Source organism: Zosterops lateralis (assembly GCF_965231275.1).
Source record: "Zosterops lateralis genome assembly, chromosome: 3".
NCBI lineage: Eukaryota > Metazoa > Chordata > Aves > Passeriformes > Zosteropidae > Zosterops > Zosterops lateralis.
Genome location: NC_139764.1, coordinates 106,905,777 through 106,923,567, shown reverse-complemented (window position 1 = coordinate 106,923,567; position 17,791 = coordinate 106,905,777). Strand labels below are relative to the sequence as shown.

The following is a 17,791-nucleotide window of genomic DNA, read 5'->3' as shown; positions in this document are numbered from 1 at the left end:
TGAAGTCAGAACAGGCACTGGGAGACCTGGAGCCCAAGCTGGGTTAGGTGAGCGGTCCCTCCATGGCCAGCCTGCCTTCCAGGTCCTGCCCATCAGATTGACACAGAGTTCCCAGGCAAGAACCAGATTGCTCTAAAAATGTTTAAATTGATGAAATACTACTGGGAGATTTGCTTCTGTGTGAGCATCCATGGCTTTTCAAGGATTACAAAACTGCTCTGCCCCATATATATATATCTTTTATACATAGAAATACATGTATTTATATGTGCTCTGTGTATACGTACACATCCATGTACCAAACACCTGGATAACTTGAAATCATTTACACCAGCTGCTGGGCATGGAGAAGGCTCCTTGCTGAAATGGGAACTGGAGATGCTTGTTGCTATGCTGGATTTATAGTTCTAATAAATAATGAACACTGATAATAAATACCAGACTGCCAATAATGGTGCTGCGTGCTGCCAGCCCTGTTTTAAATCATATGCAAATACCACATTGCTTCTGTCAATAGCAGAGAGCATGGTGCTTGCACTGCAGTGTCTGTTTTGATGAGGATTTGATGCTGTTTGAAAAACATACATAAAAAGCCATTCTTTAGGGTAATAAAATTAATAAAAATTCCTTCAATGAATCCTCAAGATCAGCAGCTTTTGATTTTTCTGAGAGCTCAGCTGCCGTCTTTCATTAAATATTCCATTTCATAGTTTTTCTTCCAGTGCCTGTTCAGGGCTTTCAATGTCCCTGCACATGTAAAATGAAATAATAATTTGTACCTGCAAGACAGAGGGAATGGAAATGGAATGCCCAGAGGACTGTTTTGATGAGATCTACTCAAGATTTTGTTTGAAATGTAATATCAAAGAACAGGGAAATGAGTTCAGCTCATGAATGGCAGAGGGGCAGCAAATAAAGCAGATGTTACCAGCCTCACACTCTGCATCTGTGCTGGTTTTGTGTGTGTTCACTTCCCGGTTAATTTTTCAGGAAGTAGGGCATGAAATTAAGACTGGAAGGTCATTTTTTTTCCCATTGAATCTGTTTAGAAATTAGTAACTAGAGTATATCTGATTACACAGGCAATGACAGTAAATTTTTTCCATTCTATTATATAGAGGTAATAATTTTATGTACCGTGTTGATCGATGATACAATTAAATAAATTAACACATTTGCAGTCAAATAAAGAGCTGAAGATTACATTTCCTTGAAGACTTAATTTCCTTAAGTATCACAAAGCACAATTAGTTTTCCTTTCAGATTTTTTCTTTTTAATGAAATTGGCATGAAAAATGTAATAATCTCTGCTTCCAACCAAGGTCTCCACGGAGAGGAGGCGATGAGGGAGAGCTTCATCAGCCAGCTGTAATAAGGATTTTAGGGAGTGGGTGATGGCTGGTGTGTGCTGGGAGAGCAGAAGGGAAGAGCACATGGCAGAGCTGCAGATAGAGGTGATAAGATCAAGTACCATCAGCTCTCAGAGCCCAGCAGGAACGTGGTTTCCCTTGGGAAAAACCCACAGGAGCAGAAGGGCAGAGCCATACCCTGCCTGTTGTCTCAGGTGCTGCAGAAGCTCCCAAGCAGCAAGGCCAGGAGGGGATGGAGGGAGCACGGGGCCATTCCAGGGTCACTCACACAATCCTTGGCATCACTGTTCGCTGTTGGAGCACTCAGGAAAGGGCCCAAAGCAGGTGCTGGTCTCTGGTGAAACCCCACCTGCAGGGCTGCCTCCAGCTCTGGGGTGCCCAACATAGGGAGGACATGGACCTCCCAAGTCCAGAGGTGGGATGGAGCACCTCTCCCATGAGGAAAAACTGGGAGAATCAGGATTGTTCAGCCCGGGAAAGAAAAGCTTTGGGGTGACCTGATTGTGGCCTTCCAGTACCTGAAGGGAGACGACAAGATGCAGGGAGACTATTTACATGGACATGAGTGACAGGACAAGGGCGAATGGCCTCAAACTAGCAGAAAGCAGGGTTAGATCACCGATTAGGAAAAAATTCTTTACTGTGAGGAGTGTTGAGACACTGGCATAGGTTCCCCCCAGAGGCTGTGGATGCTCCAGCCCTGGGAGCATTCAAGGCCAGGCTGGATGGAGCTTTGAATGACCTGGTTTAATGGAAGGTGTCCCAGTCCATGCCAGGAGGTTGGAAAAAATTATCTTTAAGTCCCTTCCAACCCAAACCATTCTGTGATTCTATCACACTTTGGTTTTTTTCTTTCTTTGTGGTTTTGTGGGGTTTTTTGGTTGGTTGGTTGGATTGTTTTGTTTGTTTCAGTTTGGTGGTTTTTTTTTTTTTTTTTTTTTTTTAAATAAGCAATTAACTTAAATTCGCCCACTGATAGGAACAGCTTAGACCAATGTGCTGAATCAAACTGCGTTTGACAGGTACAACAGAGCCACACCACCTTTAATGAAGACTTTGGGAGGTGTAATCTGTGACCCAGCGGTGAAAGGAAGGCCAGAGCAGTGGCAAAAGAGAGCTTTTCAAATTATTTGGGAAAGTTGGTGGTCATCAGATCCTGATAGATCCAATTACCAATTTTTAACAGTGTGCCCTAAATTAAAGAACTGTTAGTGGAGGTGTAACCCAGCTGTTGCAGTGACCTGAGATTTCCACCAAAAAAAAAGGGTTCTGAAAATCCCTTCATTTCTTTATGGAAAGCAAAGTGAGAAAAACATTTGCTCCACTGAGTGTATAAAAATCTGTAAGATATGGATTTATGGATTTAATAATTAACAAGCTGAAACAAAGGCAGCTCTGTGGGTAAAATGAACATCTGGAGAGAGAAGACAATGAGCCATGGTCCCTGGCCAGATCACCAGTCTTGCTTCCCTGTGCTCATTCCCTCTCCCAGCTCCAGGAGGTGTCACCTGGGGCCACCTCTGTAGCTTTGCTGTCTGACTGCTCATGCTGGGAGTGTTCTCCTTACACAGATACAGAAACAGCACAACTGTTTGAAGTATTACCATCAAAACATCCGTTAGTGGAAAACCATGCAAATAATTTATAGCCAAGTTAAATGAAAGTAACATCATGACCCAGTGAAGCCCTGGTTTTCTACAGCAAAGAGGAAAACTGGGCCTAATGGAAAGAAATCAGACAAGGCAAAATAACAGCACAGAGAAAGCTTTGCTAATCAAGTCCTGCTCCCAAATCCAGGTAAATAACAGTCAACACATCTTCCTGTCTCCAGAGGAGAAACCAGCATTTCATGAATTTGGATAAGCAGCAAATGAAGTAAGTACTGCTGAGTCTCGAGTGCCAGAGGCCCAGTGCTGATGGTCAGTTTGCAGGCTTTGTAAACAGCAGCAGCTGATGCAGCCTAAAAACCCCAGAATGTTCAGTGGTCACATCATCCCACAATTCAGATTTCTTCTGAAAGTTGGATGCACATAATCCTGCTCTTTTCTAGCCTTGCTCAATTCCAGTAGAAAATATTACACTAGTTTTACTGCTGTAAAGGCATAGAACTAGACCAGCATTGCATGTCTTTCACAACCAGCACTTTCCACCTCTTCAACAGCCAAATTTTGGCCAGAGTTGAGGGGCCCATAGAGGCAGGGAAAATGGAAAGTCAGGAAAACTGTCCCAGCACCCCTTACTCACATGTCCCTGATACCTCTGGTCCCACAGAGATCTTCCACTGGGCCATCTCTAATAGAAGCAGTGCATGAAGCTACACGTATTTCATATAAGAGGAATAATTAACAAAAAATGGGTTGATGATTGAAGAACTTCTTGTACAACAAAGAGCATCCTGGTAGCCAGAGAAGAAAAACAGGATAAGAAACGGTAAAGTATCAAGATTTTATTGTTTTATATATATATACTTATAATTCTTAAATGAGACAGTATTTTTTAAAACAGCAGCAAGCAGAACGTACAAGTTGAGAAAAGTGGCAGCGCAGGTAACTCTGTTTGGCTAATGCCCGTTCATGTACAAGGAGTACATTGGTTTTTTTTTTTTTGAGCACCTTTTGTGGTTTTTATTTTTTCTTGGTTTAAGTGTACAGTAAGGCAGTGGTTTTTCAATAAGGAATATATATATATATATTTATATTTATATATACTTTCAGTCATCACTGTGAACTCTTAGTACATGCAAATTAAATAAAATGTACAACTCGGAAATGTTACACCAGGAGACATTTTTCCTCAGAGCGAAGCTTCTAATAAAAGGCAAATACAGACACCACAAAGTTATAAAAGAGAAGGAAGGCATAGGAAACCAAGCGTCAGGCACTACTGACAAGACAGCTCGAGCAGGGAAGGTTGGGATTCCAGTGAAGATTCCTCCTGTCGCTGGCAAGGCAGGAAGGAACGGATGGTTATTAACAGATGTCTCCAGCCAACTCCCTTGGGAAGGTTCACTCTAACCTGAGAAGCTCCACATCAAAGAGGAGCGTGGCATTGGGAGGTATGACCCCAGGGTGGCCTGTGGCTCCATAGGCCATCTCAGGTGTGCAGGTCAACTTTGCTCTTTGTCCTAAGCTCATCTGGGTTTTGGATGTTGGAGAAAGGAGAAGAGAAGACAAAAAAAGACAGTATTAGCAGGAAAACAACAACAAAAATATCACTACCTGGCATATTTACAGAATCAAGGAGTGTTGGGATAACCAGATTTATAGAATTGTTTAGTTTGGAAAAGACCTTTTATTGAGTCTGGGGCTTGGAAGGAGAAGATCTTTAAGGTCCCTTCCAAACCAAGCCACACTATAATTCTGAGTCCAAATGGTTTTGCTTCAAGCTGAAGCTGCCATAAACAGCTCAGACATGGGCCTGGGCCTCCTCACTGCTTTGGCCTCTCACAATAGTTATTTAAACTGCCAGAACCAGCCTGGAAGTGACACAGAGTCTTTTTAACACTAGGTTTGTTCCATCCTGCCTATACTGGGGTGGGCTGCAGCAGGTCTGAGTTCCTTCTGTGGAGCATAGGGTACAAGGAACACCATCAGCAGGGAAAAGACCCTCACAGCTCTCTATTCATGAGAGATTAGTGCCCAACATAAAGAGACTCAGTACTTATTTCCCTAAACTCAGTCCAAGCCCCAGGGCAGACATCTCATTTATGCTGCTTATCCAGGCAGAGAGCCCTTGCCCCTGGGACAGGCAGGAATGCAGATGTCTCTCACTCCAGGCTGGCTCTGAAGGGAACTGCTCACTTAGATCTGGAGTTATCTTCTGAATATTTTGGAGATTTTCAAACTGCTGTTCATGAACCATACACTTGTGTTGGAACAGTCACTGGCCAATATGAAACATTTCTTGTTTCACAAGAAACATTCCCTGGTTTGAAGCAGTGTTTTTAACTCAGACCTCTCTCCCAAGATCAGGCACATTGCTGGACTACAGATTATGTGATAGTTCCTGTTGAGAATATTTTCAGGGAGAATATTTTCAGGTTCTATAAAATATATCAAAGCTAGAGAGTCAATTACTTTGGGTAGAAGAAAAATGTGCGTATGAACTTTCCCACATTCAAGGAGTACTCACGACATGGGGCTGAGCATGTACAAGCCAATGACCTCCCCTGGTCCCCATAGAGACTTTGCATGGGGCTGGATGTGCTTGGATGTGTCCCTGCAAACCAGGCAGCTGGCAGGTCATGCCTGGAGTTTTAGGGATGAGGCAAACTTGAATTGTCAGAAGCAGAGCAGAGAAATGCAGACCCTGCTGACATCTGACAGTCATTACACCAAGGTTTGAAAAATCTGCATGCTGGGCATAGGGAAGTGCCTTGTTCCCAGAGACTCTGTCCAGCACACTCCCCAAATCCCTCAAACCCTGGGGGTTGAAGCTCGACTTGTGTCAGTGATCCACTAGGAGGAGCAGGAGGGCAGCGTGTGGCCACATGGGTTTCTGGAATGGCTCTCGGCCACTTATTTTCCAAGGGACAAGAGTCGGGGAGTGAGAGCAGTCAAGGAAGGGATGAACTGATTCCCCCAGTGCTTGTTGATGCTGCTTTATCTGCACTGGCTTTTGGTTCCTACAGCTCTGCAGTCCTGAGCTCTCTTAGGCCTTTCTGCAAAAGCCAGTAATAAACAGTCCAACTCAAAACCTTCAGAGGAAGATGGTATTTTTCACAATCTAGGATCCTCAAATGGACTCCTCTGGCTGGAAAGAAAAAAATGCTTGCATTGCTTTCTCCATAGGGCTGGAAACCCTTGTCTCTTCCACCCCTCTCTGGAAAAGCATGGTTGCATCATTCCTCAGTGGATTGTTTCTCATTTTGCATTCTTCCCTTCTCTCTATTTAAGCACAGGAAGTTGCTCCTGTTAAAGTTGTTACTACAAGAGTATTTGAGATATTGCTCCAACACTGAGCTCTTGGATCCTGAAATGGGAAGTCAGGAGGAATTTGCACCCTGATCTCATTCACTTGTGCTCTTTAGCAGCCTGATCACAGTCCTCATGTGTGGGGGGCCCTCACAGCACGGCACAAAAAGCAAGACCTGGCAGTGAGTTGTATTATGGGGCTTGTACTGTGCTGGCACTCACACTATAATTAATGGAGGGTAGTTTTCTTTCTCTCAGCACAGGGCTGGTCAGTGAATGTTTTTTAGCTGGGAGTCTGATGTCATAAAAAGGTAACAGTGCAGTGTGGTACCTTATGCAGTCAGGGTCAAAATGGATGTCATCAAAAAGGGCAGCTTGGGCTTTTATGGAGTAGCTGAATAGAGAGAGGTCACTCCATAGAAAAGCTGCCACATCAACATTTTAGAGGCCACTGCTGTCTGTATGTGGAGCTGCCCATGGGAGAGGGACAGGCCTTATATGGCACCTGGGGAGGGAACTTCACTTCTCCCCACCCAAATATAAACCATGGGGAAAGGCTCATGAGCAGGGGATAGCCCTGAGGGGATGGATGGATGGATGGATGGATGGATGGATGGATGGATGGATGGATGGATGGATGGAAGGAAACTACAGGAAATACTGTGCTCAAATGCACCACGCTTTCACAAAAACACTCCATATGCTACACTGTGATTTCCACTTGGTCTGGTCACCACTGCCCTGGACATTGGTGAGCTCACACATCCTTCAGCCAGCTCCAGGTTCAGCCAGAACAATTCATTAGTACCTGTGTAACACCTTCTTCAAATCCTTTAATGACTTCTTGTCTGCCAATCTTGAACCTGAAAGGCTTGTTTCTGTCTCTGGAGGAATCAAACTTCTTTCCATTCTGTAGCATTCCTGCCAAAACAAGACACACAGTTTCAGTCTGAGCTACATCTAAATTAAAGTGCTGGAGGAGAAGGAAGGAGTGAAAAATAAATGTCTGGGTCACATCAGCTGCTCATTTCCATTTTCACTTTGAGGCTTCATTCAAAAGGCAGGAGAGGCAACTGCAGTGGTACCGTATTGTTACCTTTGCCTTCCTGTAATTTAGGCTCTAAAATGGAAATTATGGCAATTCCAAATGGAAATTATTTAGGCTCTAAAATGCAGTTTTATTATTTTCAATGCAATAGGTAACAACCCATACTGCACTCAACATTGCACAGACATACAGAAGAGCTGTTGTCTGCACAGTGGAGCTCCCTGCCTAAGTGGATAAAAAGCAGGCAAGGAATAAGTGGGAGGCAGCAGAAGAAAGAATCCCAAGACAGGTGCTTGATCCAGGCACCTAATCCTGCCCCTAATAATGTGTGTTACACAAACAGGGCCATCCCACACCATGTGTGTGAAACCTCTACACAACATGACAGCTTTATGTCTCTCCTCATACAGAGAGAACAGATGAGACTCTGCAGTCACAAATATGAAAGCTGCAAAGACATTTATACAAATGCTCTACTACCCTCCTTCTTCATGTTTTCAGTCAGCCACAGGAGACAGTCACAGAACATGTTACTTATTCCTTTGGGTGGGCACTGGTTCAATCCATGGCTTTTGAACACGTGCCCAGACTCCTCAGCAAATGGACAAAGCTTCACAGAGCACTAAATGATCAGCTGTTCTCCTTCTTTTTTCAAATTGTGGATAATTACGGTCACTTTCAATTTAGAAACCTGGTACTTAAAATGTTTTCCTCTGGATATAGCAAGGTTGGGTTGATATCTATATATTAGAATCAATCCTTTCTTTGTAGTGCTGTAGAGCCAGCGTTGTGGGCATCCACACGACTCTCCTATGCAAGGGCTTGTACAAAGAGAAGTTCATTAATCTGAGGAAGACTCTGGTTGCAAAGAACATTAACAAGTCCGGCTTTGAAAGAAAATGCTGAGAAAAAGTGTCTTTAAGATCAAGTATCAAAGACACAGTTTTACTAGTTTCTTTCCATTAGAGAAATTATATTAACAGATCAGCTTGATGCACAGATTTTATTTTTCAGTGAAAAACTACCAATTACTGTCCAGTAACAAAGAGGCAAAATATGCCGCCTTTTTTTTTTTGCTTGCTTAAAAAGTCTGTACTATGGATCAGAGATAAGTATGAAGAGATGTGTCAGAATGAAAAACAGACACTAAAAAGGTAGGATTCTTTTTGCCAATTTTTAGGCTTCTAAGATGTAGCCAGCTACTTCTGAGCTAATTACTCAGAGAAAACAGACAAGCAAGTCAGAGAAAAATGCACTTTCAGGGAGCAATTCATCTAACCAGATCTAGGTATGTACATTAGGACATAATGAATGACATCCCAGCAGGGCCTATTTCTGTGCAATGAGTAAAGGGAAGTCCAAACAATAGCTCAGACACAGATGGCTCCAAATTCATTAGTAGTTAAATCAGTGGCAATGGAGTTCTGGAGCTGCAGTTATGAGCATACAGTGTTTGATTATTCCAGCGGGGTTCTCTGTCCAGATATTTTACATCAATATTAATATCAAATGCCATATTAAGGAAAATTAGCCATTAGTCAAGTCTAACATTTGTCCAAGCTGGTCCTTCAGACACACTATGCATGTGCCCAAGGCCTTAGAAAGAAAACTATGGAAAAACCTGTCCATAAGGAATGTTTCATAACCATTACCATCAGTGCCCAACATAATCCTTTAGTTTTCCACAGTAAAAAAATGAACTGTTGTATGAACAGAACTCTGATGCAACTACACAGAATCACAGAACTAATGAGGTTGGACAAGACCTCTGAGATCATTGAGTCCAATCTATGACACAACACCACCTTGTCAAACAGAACATGGCACTGAGTGCCACCTCCAGGTGACTACACCACTTCCCTGAGCACCCTATCCCAGTGTCTAATTACCCTTTCTGTGAAGAAATTCCTCCTAATGTGTTGGGAAAGATTAATCAGGGAAACCTTATAAATATGATTGCTTAGCAAAAGATTCTGAAAATATGAAACCTGTAATCAAGATAGAAATAGAAGCTTACTTTGAGCTGTAGGATACCAAGTCTTAGTTACTATATAACCTAAAGACAATAGCCTGGCCAGCTGAAGGAGAATCCCTTTTGATTGAACAATACCTTTCTGCTGGCTAAGGGATCCAAAGGTCAATGTAGCAAAACAGAAAAGTCTAAAGAGTAGTTTTTAGAGTTTAAAATATAACACATGGTAATGTAGTAGTTCTTATAGGCTGTATGTAGATTCTATAGGGTTTTGTGTCTTGTATTGGTTGGTCACTGTAAATTAGAATATTCATCACAAAAGGAGATATAATGTATTGTAACCAGAACCTCGCTCTCTTGTCTTGGCTCTCCTACCTTTCGCCCCTCTTCTCTTCTCTCTTGGCCCCTACGCTCTTGGTTTTCCCTCCTTTTCTCCCTTTGCCCTCTTCACCCTCTTGGTTTTCCCTAGCTCTTCTCTCTTGGCTTTCGCTCTCTGATCCCTGCTCTCTTGGCTCTCCTCTGCTCTTTCTCTCTGGACCTCACTCTCCTTTCCCTGCTCTTACCTCTGTTCTCTTCCCCCTGCACTCTGACCCCTGCCACGTTTCTCTAGCTCTCTCCCCTCTTCTTGCCAGCTTACCCTCTTGCTCTCTCTCTCCCTCTCTCTCTCTGGGACTTCATTTCAGCCGAGGCTGGTGGCTGAAGGGAAGGCCCTTTCTACCCACGACCCTTGCAATAAAACCACCTATTCTAGAATATCTCAGGTTTGCAGAGTACCTTGTCCCTGATATCGGATGCTTCTACACTAATGTCCAACCTAAACCTCCCCTGGCACAGTCTGAGACCATTTCCTCTTGTTGTGTCACTTGTTCCCTGGGAGCTGAGCCTGACCCCCACCTGGCTGCACCCTCCTGTCAGGGAGTTGTAGAGAGTGATGAGGTCCGGCTGAGCCTCCTTTTCTCCAGACTAAACAGTCCCCACTCCTCATAGGATTTACCCTCAAGACCCCTCCCCAGCTCCATTGCCCTTCTCTGGACTCACTCCAACCCCTCAATATCCTTCCTGAACTGAGGGGCCAGAACTGGATATAGAACAAGGAGTGGCCTCACCAGTACAGGGGAAATTCACATATTATGCAATGTATCAGCTCAGTGATATCCTCAAACCCCTCCAGGCAGGCTGGGAAGCCACAACAGCTTCTGAACAAGGTTTTCCACCTACAGACTAAGATGGATTCATTTGTAATATAGAAATTCAGCCTGCATTGGGGGAGGGCAGGCAGGGAGAAACAGCTCAGATAGAACTCTCAGGAATATAATATAATCCTTTTTGAAGTATTTGATCTTAAATTTAAGTGACAGTCCTTCCTCAGAGCACTTTTATTTTTAAACACATCATAAAACCTTATGATTCTATGAAATGGAAGGAGACTATTACAGAATCCCAATATTTAATAGTTTTAATATTAAAACTTAGTACTGTCATTACAGTTTGTATGTTCAAAGCAGTATGCAAACATTAATTATTCTTCACATTAGCCCAAGGATGCGGCTATTATAAAATAGCCTCAATCTGAAAGTTCAGATTCAGATGCAAAGTTCCACAACACTTTATTATGCATTCATTTCACTTTGTAACTAAATCCTATTAAAACCCTTAGCTTAAATCTCTGATGGTTTACTAAATACCCCACATCAAACCAGTGGCAGAATCAGAATTAACTCTTCAGAGATTCTGACAACAGCTCCTGGACAATGTTTCCCATTTAAAGTAACATTTCCATCTTCCCATGAGCTTGCTGGTTTGATACACCATTTAAAAACTAATTCATTTCACTACAAAATGCCCACAGAAGATGTGTTAGGCCTTGCAGAAGAAATCAGGCTTTTCTATATTTACAGTAATATCCTATTTTCAGCAACAGCTGAAAATTCATGAGGTTATGGATTCATAAACATAACTTCCTCTGTCATCACCTAACTGCTTTTGGAAGACAAAATTCCTAATTCCTACATTCCTAACTGCTTTTGGAAGACAAACTAGGATGCAGAGTCAAATATGTCTGTATTCACTGAGGCTCTGGCAGGAGGGTCAGTTTTTATGTGAGTGCCCTTTAAATGCACATCCAGTCTGGAAATGAGTCAGACGCTCCATGTGCCCTGAAGAAGTTCTGATACAGATTTAGATGTGAACTTTAGATCTTTTTTATCTCTGGATCTGAGAGTTAGAGTTGGCTATGCAGGCTCCTGGGAGCTAAAAAAGCACAATGCTTTATTTTCTGTCTTGCTAATGCACCAATTGATTTTTTTATGTGAAAAAATTGATTTAGTTAATATTCTTCAACAAGGATGGATGCCCATCTTCAGCCTACATATTTATTTATCTAGCTAAGAGCAAGGAGAAAAAAACCCACAGTCTGGAATTCAGCAATGACATTGTTTTCCAAGTCAGATCAATTAGAGTTTTGACTGAGCAAGGACATCAAGATGCCTGTATGGCTACTTGTTCAAAACCCCTTAGGTTTCTGAAAGGGAACAAACATTGTATTAAAATAATTAATTGCACAAACTTGGTTTTCAGAATATCAGAAAGGCATCCTAATTGAAAATCAGGTTTTAAAAATTAAGTGGACGTAGAAAAGGAGACACTTCAGATCATGGGTCCTACTTAATCACTGATGTTCAGCTCACTGAAGCTGCAGATTAAAGATGGATCATTTTATTAAGGAACATGACCACAGATCCATCCAAACTGCCAGGACTACAATGCCATTTGGGCTAAACCTGCAGTGAAAACAACTTCAGGCGAGGTTCAACAAAAGTTATTATTTCTTATTAAAACACATTTGTGTCTGCAGCTCTGTCTGCACTACTTTTTAACACTGCACTACTTTAGCTAAGATCCCATCACTGAAGTCTGTTTCCTAAGGGGAGAGAGCTAATGAAATGACACTGTCTGCACTTGCCTAATAACTTCTGAGTCTTTGAGCCGATTTCAACCGCATTTGGCAGAGGAATAGCAATCATACCATCATTAAGATCCTATGCATGTAATGAAAAAATCTGCATAGAAAGAAGAGCCTGTAAGAGCTTCTACCAAGAGAAAGGCTCAATCTTTGTTATCAGAGAAACTCTAAACTCTGTTATTGAGGAGAGGTCAGGAATGGAAAGGCTTGACCACAGACAGTTTCTTTTTGCTTATTTTCCTTCTTTCATCTGAGAATGGTTCAGGTGGGAATATAAGCAATCACTTAGCACAAATCCACGAGCCAGCCTAGCAGTTAAACACTTATTACACCTATTGTCCCAACAAAACCCTGCCTCAAACCATGGCCAAACTGTTATCCACACAAAGGATGGGTGGATAGGGAGAGAGAACACTGAAGGCCATCCATGGATAGTCAGCCAAGCTTCTGTGCCTGAACTTGGAAAATTCATGTGTAAATTCCACTGTTAATGTTACCCAGTTCAAAGGTAGAAACTGTGTCTCAACCTGTCATCTAGGCTACTCTTATGGTTAATAGAGAAAGAGGGGCATCTCCAAGAATGATTCATCCCATCTCGATTTAGATGTCAGGGCTGAAATAACCTCCTGGAACTGTTTATCAGTCTCTTACAAAAGGTAAGGTACCTTTAACCAAGTGCTAGACTGACAGGTTTTTATGGGGCTCTAGTGAGGCAGTATTAACTCAGCCATCCATCCCTAAATGAAGTAGGCAAAATTGCATCCCAGGCTTCACTGGCTCCAATGTTTACTGAATTATTTGTCTCTGCAGCGTTGAAAAATTCTGGGAATCAGAAGATGAAGATCCTAATCCATGACACATCTCTTGATTTCACTAGTTGCTCTCTTTTTATCCTGTATAATGGGATTCGTTTACATCACAAGTATGGAGGGGATAAACTGAATTAAATAGGTGACTTTCAAGAAACAGCATCATTCATCTATGAAGTATTCCATTCCCTTCATTTTTTAAGCAGTAGTTACCTACAGCATGTAAAGACAATGCATATGCTTGAAGACAGCTACTTCCTGAACACTTTTTGGCAGAAAGAGGGGCAGAGAAGGTGGTCTGTTTCTAGGACACCATCCTGTTCCATTTTATGTAGACCAGAGGCTCTTCATGACAGGAACTATATTCTGATGCCCCACAATGCCATCACATTTCCAATTATGCCCTGTAATCAATTTGTGCTGTTAGGAACATGTCTTTGGGTTTGGTTCCTAGGACTTTCTGAGGAGTTAATGCTGCTGTGGGTTAAGAATTTTTCATTTCAAGTGTTTCTTTTTTTCCCTCACAAAATATATTGTTTCTATGTCAAAATATGTCACCATATTCTGTCAGAAGACTATCACAAAGGCTGGAAATTCTGATATTCCCTCCATTTACAACATGCAAGTACTACTAATATCCACTTTTAGCCTGAAAAATATATTATCAGAAAGGTTCTAGTAACTGCACAAAAGTCCTTGTGTCAACCTTGATGCCTTCCCAATGTATAGAGGAAGACACAGTTCAGCACAATTGCAAAGGAGTGGTGGAAGAAACACATCCATAAAGTCACGAATCACATCTCAGGTTGATTCACACCAGCAGAACTCCACTGTAGTGTTACTTGCATTTTACATTAAAATAGATCAGTTGTCTTCAGGATTCAATTCTGAAATACTGTGGCAAAGCATTCCCTGCATTCAGTGGTGTTCCCACCTTTGCTTGTGGCTGTCTCAAGATAATAGACCTGAAAAACATGTGGTTTCCCTCAGGAACAAAAACAATTCCCCTATGTTTGGTTGTTAAACACAACAGAGATCTGGGCAAGAGTTTTCTAGGCAAATACTGTTGGTGCCTCATGTTTCTTCTTCCCAGGACTTAACTCAGCTCTCCAACTTATTCCATCAGAACCCAGGTATGCATAAGCCAGACATCTCACACTTCTCCCATCCTAATTTCATTATTATCTCAAAATGCAATTCACTGTTGACACATTTTTGTCGTAACAACAGCTCCCAGTAACCTGTGGTTATACCTGGCCATGACCCTCCTCCTGACACAACACAGCGAGTAGCACACACCTCTGATTTCCTTGATTTGACTTCCAAAGAAAACTCTTCTGGACAAATTTGTTGTCTCAATAACTTTACTGATGGTCATTGTAATGGAAAGAAAGAGTGTTGAAGGTGAGCTGGAAGATGTCTTGTTCCCTACACTATGTTGGAATAGGGGCCACCTTATGTGTCCTTTCTGCGGACCTTAGCAACTAAACCACAAAGGGAAGCCTTGCTCTTCCAGGGAAAGAATCAACAATAGAGGTTTAGTACCTCTGCAAATATTCAGTTTTATCCTGCTAACACTTCCTCTGCTTAATATAAAAAAAGTCTTATGTGGAAAAAAGGATTTACTGTCTTAGACTGCATTTTCCTGACAGTTTGCAGCCACTTAAGAAAAAATTATTAATACTTTAAGCGAATTTTCAGTCTGGAGGGATAATAGTTGAAGAAAAAAAGGGGAAGGGGATAAGCACAACTCTGCAGCATTATCAGCTTTTTGCCACAATTATTTTGTTTTGTCTAGAAAGGCAACAGCAAGGACTTGAATGTGCCATTTGTTGCCATGACAAACCGACTCCAAGTGAAGAAGTGGGAAGCGGAGAGCGGCGGTGGGCCCTTCCCAGCTCCCGCTACCGCAGCGCACTTGAGTAACGCTTCATCTTCTGAACACGGGCTGCCTTGCTGCTTCATTTTCTTTGTGTATTAGATACTCATATATCTTTAATGTGGAGTAAGAGCAGTCCAATCAATTATTTATCATGCAGCTGACAGCCTGCAATGAAGACACAACAGACAACTCTTCAATAATGCATCACCGTGGGCTATGAATCACTGTTGCGTACAACCACAAGACAATATGAGAGAATCTTGCACTTAGCTCGCCTTCACAGCCAGGAAAATTACCTGCAATTGTCTAGTTCCCTCTGCTGAAAGGCATTATTCTGTCCTAGCGGCTTTAGGGATTTGCATACTTTTAAGAGAAGGAAAAGTAGATTTACCTTCAAGGGAAATATGAGGCTCACTAAGCATTTTCTACATAAGTTGTAAAGAGACCAAAACAATTCCTCTGGTATCCCGTCACCTTAAAAAAGTCATTTTATTTTAGAGGTTGATTATGTTACTGTTACAAAGTTTGGCTGTAAAATATACATGTACTGCAGCATAAGGCAAATTTAATCTGAATAAGCATGGCAGAATCAGGTCAGTGTGGGAATGCTAATGAGGGGACGATGGATATCTAAAGCAGCGTTTTAGACAGAATATATTAATACAGAAATACTTTAGATCTCTTGTTTCTCTATCCTCAAACAGTATGGCCCATAACACAGGGTCTGCAGGGAGAGGGAATGTTCCTCACTGGTCTGGGTCTTTCTGTCCCTGCCCACTGGTAGCAGCCCAAAAGCAGAAAGAACAGTTCAAGCATGACTGTAATACCAAGAGAGTCTGCAAGATTTCCCAAACAAACACAAGAAGCAGAGCTTGTCCAAAGAATTCTGAGCACCTAGTGCACCATGAGAACAGAGCTATAAAATAATCTGGGTTTTTTTTAATCTCGGTTTCATTTCAGTCTTTTCCTATGCCACATGTATTTCCTTCCCTTCTTCCTTTTTGTTTCATGGTTGCCTGTGTTCTGGGGGCACGGATTTGGCATTTTAGCCTGTGGCACATACACAACTGTGCAGATGACCTCCCACTGGGAAGTTACACACTTGTGTAGCAGGTTAAACCACACTGAAATAGGTGTGGGTGTGACAGCCACTCTCTCTCAGGGTACAGCGCCAGAAGGGCCCAAGATGGAACTCCAGAGTTCCCAACACAGATCTGGGTGAAGGGAGCATGGAAAAACATCAGAAAATCATCTTCAGAGGTTTCTTGTGAAAGCTCTGAGCATGGCTCTGAGATCACGAGAGGGGACTTGGGGTAAAAGCACAAGGTTTTTAATTCCTCCTCTACTCCAGGGAAGAAACTGTCAGAAGAAGCACCTTCCCAGCCCAACATGACAATCTTACCAGCAGTCAGGGGTGCTTTAATGATAAGCTGATCTTGGATTGGGCTTTTTTTTGTTGTTGTTTTCAGCTGTCTAACCTTGTAGCATGTTTCCTTCTGAATAAAATTTGTGCTAAAATCTGAATTGAAGTGCAACATTTCTGATTCCCTTGGCTTAAGCTAGCAACAGCCTAGTGACAAATCCACCCATCTCTAGTAGGGCACTGAATTAAGGGGCTATGGAAAGAATCATAGAAGAGTCAGGGTTGCAAGGAACGTTAAAGATCATCTCATTCCAGCTCCCTGCCATGGGCAGGGACACCTTCCAACTAGATCTGGCTGCTAAGGGCGCCATCCACCCTGGTCTTAAACACTCCCACAGATGGGGAATCCCCAGGTCCTCTGGGCATGTCCAAAGACAATAAGTTTGAGCATGAAAATGTGTATTATTTATATGTTACCAATTAACACCAAGATGTTAAAATGGTATGTTGGCTTTTAGGGCATTTGGAACTGAAAAATAACAGTTCTCCCCACATCTCTGGTGAATGAATGCTCTTTCTTTCCCATAGCTCCTTGTTTACTGGGTTCTTTATCACATCCAACTTTTTTAATGCTCAGCATGGCCACAGCTCCTTCACAGGTAAGTGTTTTACTGAGACTCGTCTTGACAAACACAGCAGTCATCTAACATCGTGCAAAGGACTTAGCAGCTTCTCTGTTCTTAAATAAGATGGAGAAAATTAAAAAGATTCTTGGGAAAAGAGACACACAGGACACAACCAGGGAAGTAAATAGTTTATAAAAATGGCTGTTTACTGAGCCAGTATATCAGCCAGCCACAGTCCATATGCCAAGATTACATATGCTCTAAGTAAGTCAGAAACAGACACTGCTGTTCCACCATGATCTCATATGTACATAAAACATACAAAATGTAGAAGTCCAATGCTTTTCATCCAGGCTGTCCAACTTCTTGATCTAGACTGGTCAGACATCCCTGTAATATCTTATTTTAGAGTTATGGTATAACCTCCCCAGCTGGCATTATGCAATAGACCCTCCCTTCACAAGTGTTTGGAGAATTCCTGGGGAGTCATCTCCTCCTGCCTGTGATTCCATGCAGAAAAATGAGACATTACTTCACTGACACCAATTTGAGGCCACTATGGGGCCTCACTCCAGCATAACACACAGAGTTTCCAGGGTGATCAGGTGGAACCACCGAGGTGGTTCAAGGGATGAGTCCCTTGCTGGGATGGAAAAGGCATCTTGATGCTGCACTCTCCCCACTGACATGGACAGACTGTAGACTTCTACATAGGTAAAGACAGTCAAGCTTAATTCCACCTAAAATGACTTGATGACAGTCAAGATTAGTGAAAAAACGCAGCTTAAAACCAAGCTAGTTCTGATTGGTGCACCAAACGCCTTCCAATGGGTTATGTTGGCTGAG

The 17,791-nt window shown here is 42.3% G+C and overlaps 1 protein-coding gene across 2 annotated transcripts in view; it reads right to left on the bottom strand.

Moving 5' to 3' along the window:
• Positions 1-3,753: 3,753 nt before the first annotated feature.
• Positions 3,754-17,791, bottom strand: part of FKBP1B (FKBP prolyl isomerase 1B) — a 46,605-nt gene continuing 32,567 nt past the window's right edge. The window contains exons 2-3 of one of the 2 annotated variants that reach the window (XM_083857862.1): positions 7,092-7,204; positions 3,754-4,504 (exon numbers count right to left, since the gene is read on the bottom strand). In XM_083857862.1, coding sequence (XP_083713988.1) covers positions 4,376-4,504; positions 7,092-7,204 — 242 coding nt within the window. In that variant the 3' untranslated portion in view covers positions 3,754-4,375. The remainder of the gene's footprint in view (positions 4,505-7,091; positions 7,205-17,791) is intronic. The other variant, XM_083857861.1, reaches the window with a different exon arrangement.